Genomic DNA, 17758 nt, shown 5'->3' on the forward strand with positions numbered 1-17758 from the left:
AACCAGGTTGTCAAATGTTGAAACTCTTGTGGGTCTGTCATTTTCATACCCAGGTCATGGCTGGCAAAATGGGGACTAAGTTTATCTATTCAGATGTGAATCCCAAGACTTTAAGCTGTCCTCTGGTTTCCTTCCTGGCTGAAGATCTATGCAGATGTTCCTATGTACCTGATCTGAAGGGCAAAATTTCAATAGAGGAGTCATCTATGGTAAAAACAAGGCAGGCAATCAATCTTCTTTAGCTTGGCTGCTGGGCACTGTTTACAGAGCCGCATTCAGATTAATGAGGAGCTGTTTGATGAGTCTAACTCCTCCATCTCTTTGGAAAAAGAGCAGGTGCCCTACACCACTAACCTTGGCCAGCACTGGGCTGTGGTGAGAGTGGGCACCTAGAGGTCTCTATAGCTAGGAACCTGAGAAGACCAGGACAGGCCCAGGTCCCAGACTAAAATATGGAAACTCTCTGACCTCTGTCCTAGGGCCTTCCCAGGAGTGACTCATAGTCCTGTTTCAATACAATCTGGCCTTCATCCGTCCCAGTGGCAACTTGGTTAGGTGGAAAGTCTCTGTTCACATACTTGTAGAAATATTAGAGAAAAGGCTTTCATCTTGTTTTCACTTTACATCAGGCCATGAGCATTTTTGCATGTTGCTACAGTTTATATTGTTTTAACTCCCCACCCCAGGCATCTCCTGTGGCATGCAGCTTCAGTCCTACAGAACTTCTCCAAAACTTAAAAGCCAACACTATGACTAGGGAAGTTTTTATGCAAAAATGGGGGAATGTGCCGTACCAAAAAAGGGGGTGAGACTACTTTACGCATGTTCCTGCAATGTGTCATCTCAAGAACTGATCCCCATATCCCATCAGGGAAGGAGGTGTGCGTGCACATGTCTTTATAATATTCCATAAGGGAGGCTCTTCCCCACAGCGGTTTAGTCTTTCAGTGCTGATGCAGCCTGGTATAACATCCTATTTCCATGTCAGTCATGCTGCAGGGAATATTGTGTGTGTGTACTAATAGGCTGTAATCGTTTGCTAGGACTGCCATAACACAGCATCACAGAATGAAGGGCCTTAAAAACAGCAATTTAGTTTCTTGCAGTTCTGGAAATTAGAAATCTAACAGATGTTGGTGGAATGACTTCTCCAAGCCTCTCTCCTTGGCTTGTAGATGGCTGTCTTCTAACTCTGTGTTAACAGAATCTTCTCTTGTGCTTCTGTCTTTACTACCTCTTCTTCTAAGAACCCATTATATTTAATTAGGTCCCATGCCAATGAACTCACAACCTTAATTACCTCTTTAATGACCCTATGTCCAAATACATTCACAATCTGAAGCAATGCTCTTTTTGCCTTTGTAAAGGAAGTTTGTCTGTGGCAAATGAATAAATGGCAGAATTTTACATCATGGGGTCAGTACAAAAAAGGGAGGTGTGCAGGGGATTTAGGCCACTTTCCTTATGTTGGGAACTCTAATGTCACCATCTGAAGGGCCACTTATGAACAGAAGAGTTATTATAGTTATTATTTCTTTTTTATTTTTTAAGGTGGAGTCTCTGTTGCCCAGGCTGGAGTGCAGTGGTGTGATCTTGGCTCACTGCAACTTCTGCCTCCCAGGTTCAAGCGATTCCCCTGCCTCAAGCGATTCCCCTGCCTCAGCCTCCTGAGTAGCTGGGACTACAGGCGTGTGCCACCACCCCTGGCTAATTTTTTTTTTTTTTTTCGTATTTTAGTAGAGACAGGGTTTCACCATGTTGACCAGGATGGTCTTGATCTCCTGACCGCATGATCCGCCCGCCTCGGCCTCCCAAGGCAATTCTTTTAGCTGGTCTTTGTCCTTCACACAGACATAACAGAGGTCCCTGGGTGCTGAAAGACGGGCCTCAGGCCCACTTAGATATTTTGGAAGGCTGTGGTTATGCTCCATTCACTAAATACACGTATATTAAGCACTTAACTTGCGCAGTCCCTTTTGTAGCTGCTTGGCATAATTCAATGAAGAAAGCAGATAACCACAGGGCCTCAATTCTATCTGAAGAGTTAAACACAGTAAATATTAACAGGATGTCCACTGAATATTAAATGGTGATGTCCTCACGGCAATTTTAATCTCCTGGAGCCACCAACTCACTCCAATTGGAACACTAATTATGGAGTGTGTATTACACATGGTAGTGCTTTTCTGTGTTTGTTCACTTCATTTATGTCTAAACAACACCATGTCAGATGTAGAGACATAAGAGTTGGTAAAAAAAGAAACTAACACTACCATGACTGATGACATCTCCCTAGTGTTCACCTAAAGAAATTAACCCAGTAAGATCAATAAACTCAATGTTAATTACAAAAATTAAAAGAACAACAAGGCCGGGCGCAATGGCTCACGCCTGTAATCCCAGCACTTTGGGAGGCTGAGGCGGGCGGATCACGAGGTCAGGAAATGGAGACCATCCTGGCTAACACGGTGAAACCCCGTCTCTACTAAAAATACAAAAAAAAGAGCCGGGCGTGGTGGCGGGCGCCTGTAGTCCCAGCTACTCGGGAGGCTGAGGCAGGAGAATGGCGTGCGCCCGGGGGGCGGAGCTTGCAGTGAGCCGAGATCGCACCACTGCACTCCAGCCTGGGCGACAGAGCAAGACTCCGTCTCAAAAAAAAAAAAAAAAAAAAAATTAAAAGAGCAACAAAGGAAAAATTGGCTTAGAGTTCTCCAATTGAAAAAAAATGTACTAAATAAAATGTTACAATATATTTACTATGAAATTACATGTTCAAATTATTTTGCAAGCACCATTAAATTTTGTAAAAATTATTCCAATAATTCCTGAGCAGATTATATAAAGAATACTTTATAAACTTTGGAACAAGAAAACTGGCCGGGCACGGTGGCTCACGCCTGTAATCCTAGCATTTTGGGAGGCTGAGGCGGGTGGATCACGAGGTCAGGAGATCGAGACCATCCTGGCTAACATGGTGAAACCCCGTCTCTACTAAAAATACAAAAAAATTAGCTGGGCGTGGTGGTGGGCACCTGTGGTCCCAGCTACTGGGGAGGCTGAGGCAGGAGAATGGCGTGAACCCGGGAGGAGGAGCGGAGCTTGCAGTGAGCAGAGACTGCACCACTGCACTCCAGCCTGGGTGACAGAGCGAGACTCCGTCTCAAAAAAAAAGAAAAAGAAAATTATGCATTAGGTCTACTATCAATACCAGGCAAGTAAAACCTGGATTTACTTAAGGAGATTCTGAACTAGGAACCACAAAATTTTGAAAAAATGAATTCAATACAAATGGGAAAAATAGATTTGCTTTGAAATTCTTTGAGGTTTCTAGTTTGGTAGTAACTTATCAACACTTTAAAAATTACCAGTTTGTTCTAACATATTTTCTTTCTTCTCAAAATAGGTACACATCCACATTCAAACACAATTACTTGCTTCATAATTCTCTTACACTTTATCTTTAGAGTAACATATTTGTATATTAAACTTTCATGTAAGTGAAAACTTAAAGAGTCTATGTGTGTCTGGGAAGGCCACAGAGTTTGCATGTTCAAAGAAAAATGTGAGATAACATCTTCTACATACTCACTTAAGATTCAGAAATATATGGCTTTTGATTATATGCCTGTGTAATTTTCATAATAACCATCTTAATGACTCTATAATTAGAAGAAAAATAATAAAAATGTAACCTATGGAAAAAATATTCTCCAACGTATTTGAAGTTTAAAGTCACTAAGGATAAGAATCACTAGAGATGCCATTCCACTATATTACTGAATAGTATGTTGTTACCGTCTGTTACCTAGAGACTTGAGTAAGGTAAAATAGGTCAATGTTGGTGGCAGGATAACACCTAATTCAATGCACAACTGTCTTAACACATTAAAAATAATTTTGTTTTATTGAAACAAATTAAGTTCACAGTCTAAGAAAAGCATTACAAAATCCACTATACTATCTAATGTGCAATTGGTAAAACAATTTACTAAAATTTGAATAATGCACAAGACTATTACTCTGAACATCTATCTCATGCAGCACTTACAAGTTTTATAAGTCAACCACAAGTTTCTCTGTGTACTTTCTTCACACACCTCATATTTCAGTGTCCTCAATCTTCTGTTGAAAAGTATATAAATGACATCCTAATATAGAACTTCTCAAACCCCGAGCAGCAGAAATTGACCACATGCTTTCATACAGACACTAGGAATAAAGACACAGCATCAAGTAATTTGAGAGTTCAATTACATCAAAATTTGCCTTTGTAAAAATCTAAAATTCTTTCAATGCAAAAACAGTGTACTTTGAATATAATTGTTTGTCTCAAAATATTAATCTCCTATTCCTGTTTAGGCTAACTAAATTATGTTAACCTTGAATTACTCTTTATAATCAATGCCCCGATTTAGAATAACATTGAAAGTGTTAGCATCTTAGTGGTTTCTACTGTGAATCTTCTGATGTTCATTTAGACTTAATTTTTTATTAATTTTTTATATTTACTGCATCTGTTAAATGCTTTCATATAAACTAGCGTTTTCTTTCTTTTTTTTTTTTTTTTTTTTGAGACAGAGTCTCTGTCGCCCAGGTTGGAGTGCAGTGGCGCGATCTCGGCTCACTGCAAGCTCCGCCTCTCGGGTTCACGTCATTCTCCTGCCTCAGCCTCTCTGAGTAGCTGGGACTACAGGCGCCGGACAACATGCCCGGCTAATTTTTTGTATTTTTAGTAGACAGGGTTTCATCGTGGTCTTGATCTCCTGACCTCGTGATCCGCCTGCCTCGGCCTCCCAAAGTGCTGGGATTATAAGCGTGAGCCACCGCGCCCGGCCTTAAACTAGCGTTTTCTAAGGTGTACTTTTTAAACAAATTTTTTCATATTCATTACAGTTGTAGGGTTTCTTTCCAATGTAAATTCTCTAAAATGGAATAAAATTTGAGCAACTGTTAGAGGGTTACCTTTCAGTATAAATTCTCCTATGTACAACAAAATCTGTAACATAAGTAAAAGTATTGCACCAATCTTTATATTTGTAATGTTTTTCTTCAGTATAAAAACTCTTGTGTACTCTAAGGCTTATATTTTTGAAGTCTTTCCATGTACAAATGTAATGTATCACTATCATTACACCTTGTGTACTCTAAGGCTTTTATTTAGTGACATCTTTCCACAGATAAATGTAATGTGTATCATTACACTTATATTGCTTTTATCTAGCACAAAACCTCTGATGAGTAAGTTCATAGTAGTTATTAAATGCTTTGCCACATTCTTTAAAATCAGAGTTTTTCTCAGCATGAATTTTCTTCTGTGCAATAAGCTGTGAGCAATGCTTGAAGACTTTCCCCACATTCTTCACATTTGTAGTGTTTCTCTCCAGTATGAATTATCTTGTGATTTCAATGGCTTGAGCAAGATTTATGGACTTTGCCACATTCTTTACATTTGTAGGATTTCTCTTTAGTAAAAATTCTTACGTAGTAAGGTTTGAGCAGTGATTAAAAGCTTCCCCACATTTTTTATACTTGCAGGATTTATCTCCTCTTTCAACTCTCTTATGTTCATTAAGATGTGAGCACCGTTTAAAAGCTTTGCCACATTCTTCACATTTATAGCGTTTGACGGCAGTATGAATTTTCTTATGTCTAGTAAGGTGTGAGCACCGATTAAAGGCTTTTCCACATTCTTCACAGTTGTAGGGTTTCTCTCCAGTATGAATTCTCTTATGTTCAGTAAGGATTGAGGACCAGTTAAAAGCTTTGCCACATTCTTCACATTTGTAGGGTTTCTCTCCAGTGTGAATTCTCTTGTGTTTAGTAAGGTATGAGAACCTCTTAAAGACTTTGTCACATTTTTCACATTTGTAGGGTTTCTCTCCGCTATGAATTACCTTATGTTCAGTAAGAATTGATGATGAGTTAAAAGCTTTGCCACATTCTTCACATTTATAGGGTTTCTCTCCCGTATGGGTTCTCTCATGTATAGTAAGTAGTGAGCAGTGGTTAAAGGCTTTCCCACATTCTTTACATTTGTAGGGTTTCTTTCCAGTGTGAATTGTCTTATGTTTGGTGAGATGTGAGTGCCGGTTAAACGCTCTGCCACAGTCTTCACATGTATAGGGTTTTTCTCCAGTATGAATTTTCTTATGTCTAACAAAGGGTGAACACCAGTGAAAGGCTTTTCCACATTCTTCACATTTGTAGGGTTTCTCACCAGTATGGATTCTCTTATGTTTAGTAAGACTCGAGCACCAGTTAAAAGCTTTGCCACATTCTTCACATTTGTATGGTTTCTCTCCAGTGTGAATTCTCTTATGTTTAGTAAGGTATGAGAACCACTTAAAGGTTTTGCCACATTCCTCACATATGCAGAGTTTCTCTTCAGTGTGAATTATCTTATGATAAGAAAGGCCTGAGTGAGATTTAAAGACTTTGCCACATTGCATACATTTGAAAAGTTTCTCTGTAGTATGTCTTCTGTTTTCTCTATTTAGATTTGATGATCTACTAAAGACTTTCACACATTTATTATATGGGAAAATTTTGCTAGGTAGAGTTGACAAACATTGGTTAAGTCCATTATAAATTTCTTTTTGATCCTTACACTCACCCACATTTTCCCCATCTTTCCTTAAGTGTAAATCCTCAAGTCCACAGCTTCCATATCTTCTCAGTATCACTTTTTGGAATGAATCTTGCATGCCCTGTTCTGGCAAAAGGTCTTCAGTGTAATGAGAAGACATAGCTGAAATATGAAATTAACAGAATATCCCACTTGTTATTTTCAGACTCAGATACATATACTTTACAAATCTAATATAGAAAATTAAGAAAAGGACAGGATGACTTACTAGATGCAGCTGGGAAACCCTCACTCCAAGGAGAGAAAACAAAATGTTGAGTAAAACATCATACTTTAAACAGATCTTTTGAGAAAAAGCTTAATTCAGAGGTAATGCAGACACTGTGGTTGATGAGGAAGATGGGAAGCTTGCTCAAAGTCACTGGGCACCAGGACTGGCTCGTAGATCCAGACCAGTCTTATGGAAGGGATATGTGAAGAAACCCCATGGCAACACAGTCTAGCCATGGACCTCTGAGATTCTCACTTTGGTTCCTTCTCCTTGAAAGGCATTTCCCAGCTAAATCTAGTCTGAGCTCCTGATTATAGACTCTCATATGATCCCTATACGTCTGTGAACTGGCAGGGGGAGCCACCTGGAGAATAGGCAGAGGCACAGCTTAAACTCTTGTGGAAATCTGCAGTTTTCACTGTGCTATGCAGCTGTAGCTGACCATAGGTGCCCATCCTCCGAAGCTCTGCATCTTGCACTGAGGGGATCCATCTGCTGCTGTCTGCCAGGCTGAGAGAGAGTAGGGTTGTAGCTATCATGGGACTGAGGTGAATCTGATCCATGCACCACTTTGCCTGCTGGCACCGTCCAAGATGACCTACCTGGCTGGTCCTGCAGAAGGGTGCCCACAGCACGGCATCCACTTATATCACAGATGGTGCTTGACCCCAAAGGGCCAGAGGACAAATCCATGGGCCCAGTGCCAACTGCCCAGGTCTTCAGCACACTGCCTGATAATATCAAGCTGATATATGTGGTCTGAGCTTAAGTGGGGTAGAAGCCCACACTGTCAGCACACAGAGAAGAGTGTGGCATGGGATCATGAGCCAGCATGTGAGCTGAGTTCCCCTTCATTCACATGAATAAACTGGGAAGGGTGTGGCCAGATGACCAGTCATGGTTTCCATCCCAGGAAGCCTAGCAGCATAGAACATCTGGAAGAACTCAGCAATTTCAATGCAGATGGCTTGGGACAAGCCTAGCCAATTCAGCCTGCTCCCAGGGAAGACACTGGAGACAGACCTGCTGAGTTGGGGGACCACAAGCTGGGTGGGCCCCACAGCTACCTGCTGGACTAAAAATCCTGGGCTGCAGGTGCAATACTGCAAACCCATGGTGCAATTGCCCTGCCTGGTGTTCCATCCTCGAGCCACGGCATCACCAGACTACTCACAGACACATTCCATAACCCATCCTTACTTTTGCAAGCAAAGGAGAACAGCAGGACCCCTGATAAATATGGGTCTCCTGGTGACCTAAAAGTGTGAACTGTCCCTAAGGAAGGGTAAGCACAGACCACCAAAGCCCTCCTTGGAGCAAAGGAATTGGGTGCAGTGCCAGCAGTCGAAGGGAATATCACCAAGGCCCCAAAATAAATTTGGAAAGAAAATAATCTCTCACACACTATCTTCCCTCCCCAGAGCACTCTTAAGTGCCATCTACTTGGACTGCAGCCTGAATTACACCACCAAACAAGAATACATTGCTTCAACATGAAGCACTCTATGAAATCCACTGCAGGAACTTATCTACGACCAAGGGACCTAGACAGAGCCTCTGACCTCTGAAAACAACCTTAAATGACACCAATTGATTATACACAACATACACCACAGCCAAACCCTCAAGGAAAAAAAAGAAACAAAAAAATTTTAACACCCCATCCAAATGACAGAAAATTCAAAAGGAAAAGAAGCACCAGCTCCCTCAGGTGAGAAAGCAAAAGAAAGCTGGCAATACAGAAAGCCAGAGTGTTTCGTTACCTCAAAAGGATCTCACTAGTTCCTTTGAAAGAACCAAACACAACTTTAAAAATTGAAAATTTTACTACAGGACTTTCAAAATACAATTGAAAGCCTTAAAAACAGAATAGACTAAGCAGATGAAAGTATTTCAGAGCTCAGAGACTGCTCCTTTATATCAACCCAGTCAGAAGATAGTAAAGAAAAAAGAATTCACTACAAACAAACAAAGCTTCTGAGAAATATGGAATTATGTAAAGGGTTCAAACTTATGACTCATTAGTATTCCTGAGAGAGAAGGAAAAAAAGTAACCAACTTGGAAAACATACTTAAGGATATAATCTACGAAAAATTTTCCCATCTTGCTAGAGAGGTTGACACAGAGATACAAGAAATTCAAGGAACTCCTTTGAGATACTATACAAGACAACCATCCTCAAGGCACATAGTATTCAGACTTTCCAAGGTCAACATGAAATAAAAAAATAAAAGGCAACTAGAGAAAAGGGCCATATTACCTAAAAAATGAATTCTATCAAACAGTGGACCTCCCCACAGAAACCTTACAATCTGGAAGATATTAGGGGCCTGTTTTTAACATTTTTAAAGAAAGAGGCCGGGTGCAGTGGCTCACGCCTGTAATCCGAGCATTTTGGAAGGCCAAGGTGGGCAGATCACCTGAGTTCAGGAGTTCAAGACCACCCTGGGCATCATGGTGAAAGCCTGCCTCTATTAAATACAAAACATTAGCCTGGCATGGTAGCGTGCACCTGTAGTCCTAGCTACTCGGGAGGCTGAGGCACGAGAATTGCTTGAGCCCTGGAGGCGGAGGTTGCAGTGAGCTGAGATTGCACCACTGCACTCCAGGCTGGGCCACAGAGCGAGACTCCATCTCAACAACAACAAAAAAAGAGATTAAAAAAAAAAAAAAAGAAAGAAATTCCAATCAGGAATTTTATGTTCCAGCAAACTAAGTTTCATAAGCAAAGGAGGAATAAAATATTTCTCAGACAAGCAACCACTAGGTGAATTAACTACCACTAGACTGGCATCACAAGGTGCTTAAGAGTGTTCCAAATATGGAAATGGAAGAATGATACCTACTACCACAAAAACACACATAAGTACATAGCCCACAGACCCTACAAAGCAACTGTACAATCAAGACTACAGAGTGCATGAAGGGAACAAAAACTAAGATATCAATATTAACCTTGAACACAGCAGTCTAAATGCTCCACTTAAAAGACACAAAGTGGTGGCCAGGCACAGTGGCTCATGCTTGTAATCCCAGCGCTTTGGGAGGCTGAGGCAGGTGGATCACCTGAGGTCAGGAGTTTGAGACCAGCCCGGCCAACGTGGCGAAACCCCGTCTCTACTAAAACACAAAAATTAGCCAGGAGTGGTGGCACATGCCTGTAGTCCCAGGTACTCGGGAGGCTGAGGCAGGAGAATCACTTGAACCTGGGAGTCAGAGGTTTCAGTAAGCTGATATCACGCCTACACTCCAGCCTGGGTGACAGATCGAGACTCTGTCTCAAAAAATATATTAAAAAATTTAAAAAACTGGCCAGTGCGGTGGCTCACCCCTGTAATCCTAGCACTTTGGGAGACTGAGGTGGGCAGATCACGAGGTCAAGAGATCGAGACCATCCTGGCCAACATGGTGAAACCCTGTCTCCAATAAAAATACAAAAATTAGCTGGACGTGGTGGTCTGCACGTGTAGTCCCAGCTACTAGGGAGGCTGAGGCAGGAGAATTGCTTGAATCCAGGAGGCAGAGGTTGCAGTAAGCCGAGATCGTGCCACTTCACTCCAGCCTGCCAACAGAGCGAGACTCTCTCTCAAAAAAGAAAAAAAAAATTTTTTAATTAAAAAAAAAGACACAAAGTGGCCAATCAGATTTAAAAAAAACCAAGACTTAACCTCCTGCTGGCTTTGAAAAACTCATCTCACGTATAATGACACCCATAAACTCAAAGTAAAGGGAAAAAGTAACATCTATCACACAAATGGGAAAAAAACAAACAAAAAAATGCAGTGGTCACTATTCTTGTATTAATAAAACAGATTTTAAACCAACAACAGTAAAAAAGACAAATACATTACATAATAATAAAGGATTCAATAAATAAATAGATAAATCAACGATATTTAATTACCCTAAATATGTATGCACTCAACATTGGCACACCCATGTTTATAAAGCAATTATTACTGGACCTAAAAAAAAGACTTAGCCAGCCACACAATAATAGCGGAAGACAACACCTTACAGATAGCATTACACATCATCAAGGCAGAAAACTAACAAAGAAATTCTGGACTTAAACTCAGCACTTGACCATAGACATCTACAGAATAATTCATCTAATGAAGACACACATACATTCTCATCTGCACACAGAATATACTTTTAAGATTGACGACATGCTCAGTCAAAACAGATTTCAAAAATTCAGAAAAATTGAAATCATCTTCTTGAAACAGAGTGTAATAAACTCAAAAATCAATAGCAAGAGGAACCCTCAAAACTACACAAATACAGAAAATTAAACTTGTTCCTGAATGACTTTTGGGTAAACAATGAAATTAAGGCAGAAATCAGAAACTTATTTGAAACAAATAAAAATGGTGACGAGGCCAGGCGCGGTGGCTCACGTCTGTAATCCCAGCACTTTGGGAGGCCGAGGCAGGCGGATCACGAGATCAGAGGTTCAAGACCAGCCTGGCCAACACAGTGAAACCCCGTGTCTACTAAAAATACAAGAAATTAGCCGGGCGTGGTGGCAGGCGCCTGTAATCCTAGCTACCTGGGAGAGTGAGGCAGGAGAATCACTTGAACCCAGGAGGCAGAGGTTGCAGTGAGCGGAGATTGCGCCACTGCACTCCAGCCTGGGTGACAGAGTGAGACTCCATCTCAAAATAAAAAAAAAACAGTGACAAAATGTAACAAAACCTTGGAATGTGGCAAAAGCAGTGTTAGGAGGGTTTATAGTGCTAAACTTTTATATCAAGAAGATAGATCTCAAGTTAACAACCTGATACCATGCATAAAGAAATGAGAAAAACGAGAACAAAGTAAATCCAAAGCTAGAAGAAGAAAAGAAATAATTCAAATCAGAGCAGAACAAAATAATATTGAAACCAAGAAAACCATTCAAATAATAAAAAAAATAATTTTTTCTGAAAGATAAACAAGATCACTATATCACTAGCTAAGTTAACAAAGAAAAAAAAGGATCCAATAAGCACAATCAAAAATGACAAACTATCAATAGACTAAACAGACAACCTATTGGGAAAAAGTATTTGTAGACTACGCACCTGACAAGGGACTAATGTTCACAATCTATAATAAATTTAAATCAAGCCAGGCGTGGTGGCTCACGCCTGTAATCCCAGTACTTTGGGAGGCCGAGGCGGGTGGATCACGAGGTCAGGAGATCAAGACCATCCTGGCTAACACGGTGAAACCCCGTTTCTACTAAAAAATACAAAAAATTAGTGGGGCATGGTGGCGGGCGCCTGTAGTCTCAGCTACTCGGGAGGCTGAGGCAGGAGAATGGCACGAACCCGGGAGGCGGAGCTTGCAGTGAACCGAAATCGTGCCACTGCACTCCAGCCTGGGCGACAGAGCAAGACTCCGTCTCAAAAAAAAAAAAAAAAAAGAAATTTAAATCAATAAGAAAAACAGAAATAATTCATTAAAAAGTGGTCAAAGGACATGGTCATTTCTCAAAAGACATAAAAGCAGCCAAGAAACATGAAAAAATGAGATAAAAAGGGAGAAAAAGAAGGACAAACAGCAACAAAAATCAAAACAATCAATAAAATGGCAATAGTAACCCCTTCTCTATCAGAAAACTAAATATTCATGGTTCATGGAATAAACTTCCCAATCGAAAGACATAAACTGGTGTAAAAACAAGATTCAACTACATTCTTTTTACAAGATACTCACTTTCAATCTGAAGAAGACAATAGACTAAAAGAAGAATGGTACAAGTCATTCTATTAGAATGTCAACCAAATGAGAAGAAACTAGGTCAAAATTACATAAGGCAAAATACATTTTAGGTCAAACCCTGTTATAAAATATACTGTAGTCAAAATTCTCACAAGAGACAAAGAAGGACATTATATAATAATAAAAAGATTAATTTGTATATGTTATAGAAAACTATAACATATATATTATCATCAGGGTTCCCAAATATATAAAGTAAACATTAACAAAATTGAAGAAATACACAGCAATATAATAGTAAGATATTTCAATATCCCACTTTCAGTAATAAGTTATAAAGCAAGGTAGAATGTTAAATATAAAAACAGAGGACTTCAAAGCACTCTAAAAATTACACCTAACGGACATATAGCAAACACTCCACACAACAGCAGAATACACAGTCTTCTCCATAGCTCATAACACATTCTCTTGGATATACCACTTGTTAGGGCACAAAGCCATTCTTAGCAAACTTTTTTTTTTTTAATTTTGAGACTGAGTTTTGCTCTTGTTGCCCAGGCTGGAGTGCAGTGGCACGATCTTGGCTCACCACAACCTCCATCTCTTGGGTTCAAGCGATTCTCCTGCCTCAGCCTCCCTAGTAGCTGGGATTACAGGCATGTGCCATCACATCCAGCTAATTTTGTATTTTTAGTAGAGATGGGGTCTCTCCATGTTGGTCAGGCTGGTCTCAAACTCCTGACTTCAGGTGATCCACCTGCATCGGCCTCCCAAAGTGCTGGGATTGCAGGTGTGAGCCACCACGCCTGGCCTAGCAAACTTTTAAAAATGGAAATCTTATAGACTATTATTATGACCAAAATGGAATGAAACTAAAAATTAGTAATAGAAAAAAATCCACAAATATATGGAAATTAAACACATTCTTAAGCATGCTCGTGTTCAAGGATTGGAAGAATTAATACTGTACAACATCTTTACAGTGCCCAAAGTAATGTTCAGATTCAATGCAATCCCCTTCAAATTCCCAATTTCATTTTTTGCAGGAATAAAAAAGCAATGCCCAAATCAAATAAAATCTCAAGAGACCATGAAGAGCTAAATAATCTTTAAAATAAAGAAAGGTGTTGGAAGCATCACACTTCCTGATTTCAAAACACATGACAAAACTACAGTAATAAATGCAGTTTAGTACTAGCATAAAGGCAGACAATTAGACCAATGAAAAAGAATGTAGCACAGATATTATCTTTCATGTATATGGTCAAATAGTTACTTGCACACCCATATTAATTGTAGCATTATTCACAAAAATCAATAGGTGAAAGAAACCCAAACTTCTCTCACCAAATGAATAGAAAAATACAATTTATAATATACAAATAATGGAATAATACTCAGCTTTTAAAAAGCAGAAAATTGGGTCAGGCATGTAGGCTCATGCCTGTAATCCCAGCACTTTCGGAGGCCCAGGTGGGCGGATCATGAAGTTAGGAGATCCAGACCATCCTGGCCAACATGGTGAAACCTCGTCTCTACCAGAATACAAAAAAAAAAAAATTAGCCAGGCGTGGTGGCACGTGCCTGTAGTCCCAGCTACTTGGGAGGCTGAGGCAGGGGAATCGCTTGAACCTGGGAGGCGGAGGTTGCAGTGAGCCGAGATTGCGCCACTGCATTCCAGCCTGGCAGCAGAGCGAGACTCCATCTCAAAAAAAAAAAAAAAAAAAAAAAAAAAGCAGGAAATCTTCTAACATGTACGATAAAGATAAATCTGATGGCGTGATGCTAAGTAAAATAAGCCAGCCATAAAAAGACAGGATTGTATAAATCCATTTATATGAGACATCTAAAGTAGTTATACTCAGAAACAAAATAGAGAGGTGTTTGTAAAGGGTCAGTCAAGGGGGAAAATGAGTAGTTTCATGTATGTTGAGTTTGAGTTTCCCAAGATAAAAACATGTGGAGATACACTGCACGACAATGTCAATATACCCAACACAACAGAACTGTATAACAAAATATTTAAGATTCTAAATTTTATGTTATGTATTTTGCACAATTAAAAGTAAACAATTACACCTAAAATAAAGTTATAAAGCTTTTCAAAAATTACCTTCAAATCACAAGTGTTTCTCTCACAAAAAGAAAATATACATTCACCAATGAATAGATGTTGAATTTACAACAATTTTCATGACTCCTCATCTAAACAGGATAAAACCATCACTGATGATGAACAAAAATGTAAATATAAGAGTCACAAACAAAATGGGTAATACTTATTCAGTCAAACACAGAGATAATTAAATTGGTAATAAACATATGGCTGATTCATATCTGACTTTTGCCTCACACTGTCTTAAAATGTACAGAGCTGAATACTGTCATACAAAATTATAATATATGAATAAAAACTAAAAAATATAATGAATGTCAAATGGCCTATTATAAAAACTGTAACAAATAAATATAAAATTGCAAAGCAAAATTAAAAGAAACTATAACCCATAAAATTCTGAATAAACATAGTGGAGTACTGATGAAGAATCCTTCTAGATAGCTACAATTTTCAACCATGACTGGCTATCCATAAAAAGCATACATTTTTGAATCAAGAGCATACAGTTAGAGCATTAATATTTCACAGAAACCCCATTATAATTATTCATAAAAAGCTTTGAGAAAATAATTTTTAAGAAATAAACACTTACATAATACTAGAGAAACTTATTAATATGTTGCTCTTCTTTTTACACAAAATGGTAAGGCTGTAATCTAGCCTGCAGAAGCAAACAAAAGACTTACATCTTTTACTGTAAGAACAATATAAATATTGTAAAATACGGTATAAAACACTGATTATGAATTAGGAATAAATTATGCTATCATTCAGATAAACGTCGAGGAATATAGATGAAAATGCAAAGAAAGCTTTTTACATGCAGGCAACTTAATTATACAAACTAAGCCGGGCATGGTGGCTCATGCCTGTAACCCTAGCACTTTGGGAAGCTGAGGCAGGTGGATCGCTTGAGCTCAGGAGTTCAACACCAGCCTGGACAACATGGTGAAACTCCGTCTTTAGAAAGAATACAAAAATTAGCCAGGCGTGGTAGCACTCGCCTGTACCCTCAGCTACTTGGGGGGCTGAGTCAGTCTATAGAGCCAGTCTATAAATTTTTATTTTATAAATTTCCAAATGTCATCCAGAGATCCCAGGGCATAGAGAGAAGACAGGAAATAATATTCCTTTAAAGGAATAAAATGATTCTTCGGAAATCAATTTTTGAGAAATGAAGATCCTTGTATTATCTGACAGGGAATTCAAAATAATCATTTTAAACATGTTCAATGAGCAAAAATAGAATGTAGACAACTAAACAGAATCAAGAAAATAGTGCATGAGGAAATGATATATCAACAGAGATTTAAAAAACTATTAAAAGTATTTTTTAAAAAAACAAAAATTGTGGAACTGAATACAATAACTAAGTTAAAAAAATTATTACAGAGCCACAACAGATAACTTAATGAGGTAATAGATGGTATCAGCAAATTAAAGACATTTCACTTATAAATATTGAGTCATAAAAGCAAAATAATACTGCCAACAAAGAAAATTTTACCTGGAAAAATTTACCTCTAGAATAAGGATAAAAAATAAAGACTTTATAAGATAAACAAAAGCTGTCAGTCTTTGTCACCATGTGTATAGTTCTATAAGAAATGGTAAAGTAAATATATACACAGATCTACAATTCTCTACTATAATAATAATGCATAAAACTGAAAATCTTGCCATAGAATTTAATAAACCAAAACACAAATTTGCATAAATCTGTTAATAGATACGCAATACAAAATGATATAACGTGACACTAATAACAAACGATGTAAAAAGGTATAGTTTCATATTCAACTGAAGTAAAGATGAGATTTAAGCATATTGTTATGTTTCATAAACTCATTTTTCAAGGTGATCACAAAAATACCTATAGAAGATATGCAAAAGAAAATGAAAAAGGAATCAAAGTATGCCACTACAAAATTAACAAAACAAAAACAAAGGCAGTAAGAGAGGAAATGAGGGAAAACGTATTTATGACAAGCACAGAACGTAATTGAAAACAAAACGCAACTAGTAATTTTATTTCTTTCTGGTATTATTTTAAATATGAACAGATTGAACCCTTTGAAAAAGTAAAATAGCTGAATGAGTTAAAACCAAAATCTTACAATATGCGTCTTTAGGGGACTCATTTTAGTTTTAAGGAGACAAACAGGCTGAAAGTGACAGGATACAAAAATATATTCCATGCAAACAGTAAGCTCAAGTGGGTGGGGTGGCCATAGTTAGACAAAATCCACTTTAAGTAAAAAACTGTTACAAAAGATAAAGATTGGTATTATATAATGGCAAAATGTATCCATTTACCGGGAATCTATAACACATACAACTGTTATATAACAGTTATATAACAATAACACATAGCACTCTCAAATACATAAAACAAATATTGACAGAAGTTAAGCAAGAAATACACAGCAGCACAATAATTATAGACTTCATGGCCTCATTCTCAATCATGAATATAAAAAAATCAGATAGATCAATAAGAAAATAAAAACCTTAAAACATTACAGACCAATTAGACCTAAGAGACATATACAGAACGTTCCAGTTAAAAGCAGCAGAATACATAATATTCTCAATTACGCACAGAGCATTCTGTTAGGACACATAACAAGTCTTAATAAATTTAAGGAGACTGAAATCATACAGTGTTTATTTTCTGACCAAAATGGAATGAAACTAGAAATCAGAAGAAGTAAAACCGTAAATCCAAAAAATGTGGAAATTAAACCCACTCAAACATATTCTTGCTCAAGGATCAGATAATTTCATTTTGTTAAGATGTCAACATGCACAGCCACGTACAAATTCAATGTAATATCTATCAAAATCTTCATGGTAGTTTTTATTTTTATTTTTTTGCAGAAATATATTTAAGATTCTCAAATTCTTTTAGGAGCTATAACTAGCAAAACACCCTTTAAAAAGAACAACAAAGAGGTATTACACTTCCTGGTTTTATAACACATTACCCAAAGCTATAAAGATAGAAATAATGTGGTATTAGCACAAAGAAAAATAAATGGATGATAAAACAAAATAGCTCAGAAT

The 17758-nt window shown here is 38.2% G+C and overlaps 1 protein-coding gene across 3 annotated transcripts in view; it reads right to left on the reverse strand.

Moving 5' to 3' along the window:
- Nucleotides 1–3877: 3877 nt before the first annotated feature.
- The window catches only part of ZNF682 (zinc finger protein 682), a 36050-nt gene continuing 22169 nt past the window's right edge, over nt 3878–17758 (reverse strand). For all 3 annotated transcript variants that reach the window (XM_019014843.3, XM_055372286.1, XM_055372285.2), the window contains exon 4: nt 3878–6748. In XM_019014843.3, the coding sequence (XP_018870388.2) occupies nt 5478–6748 (1271 nt within the window). In that variant the 3' untranslated portion in view covers nt 3878–5477. The remainder of the gene's footprint in view (nt 6749–17758) is intronic.

Source organism: Gorilla gorilla, chromosome 20 (genome assembly GCF_029281585.2).
Source record: "Gorilla gorilla gorilla isolate KB3781 chromosome 20, NHGRI_mGorGor1-v2.1_pri, whole genome shotgun sequence".
Lineage (NCBI taxonomy): Eukaryota > Metazoa > Chordata > Mammalia > Primates > Hominidae > Gorilla > Gorilla gorilla.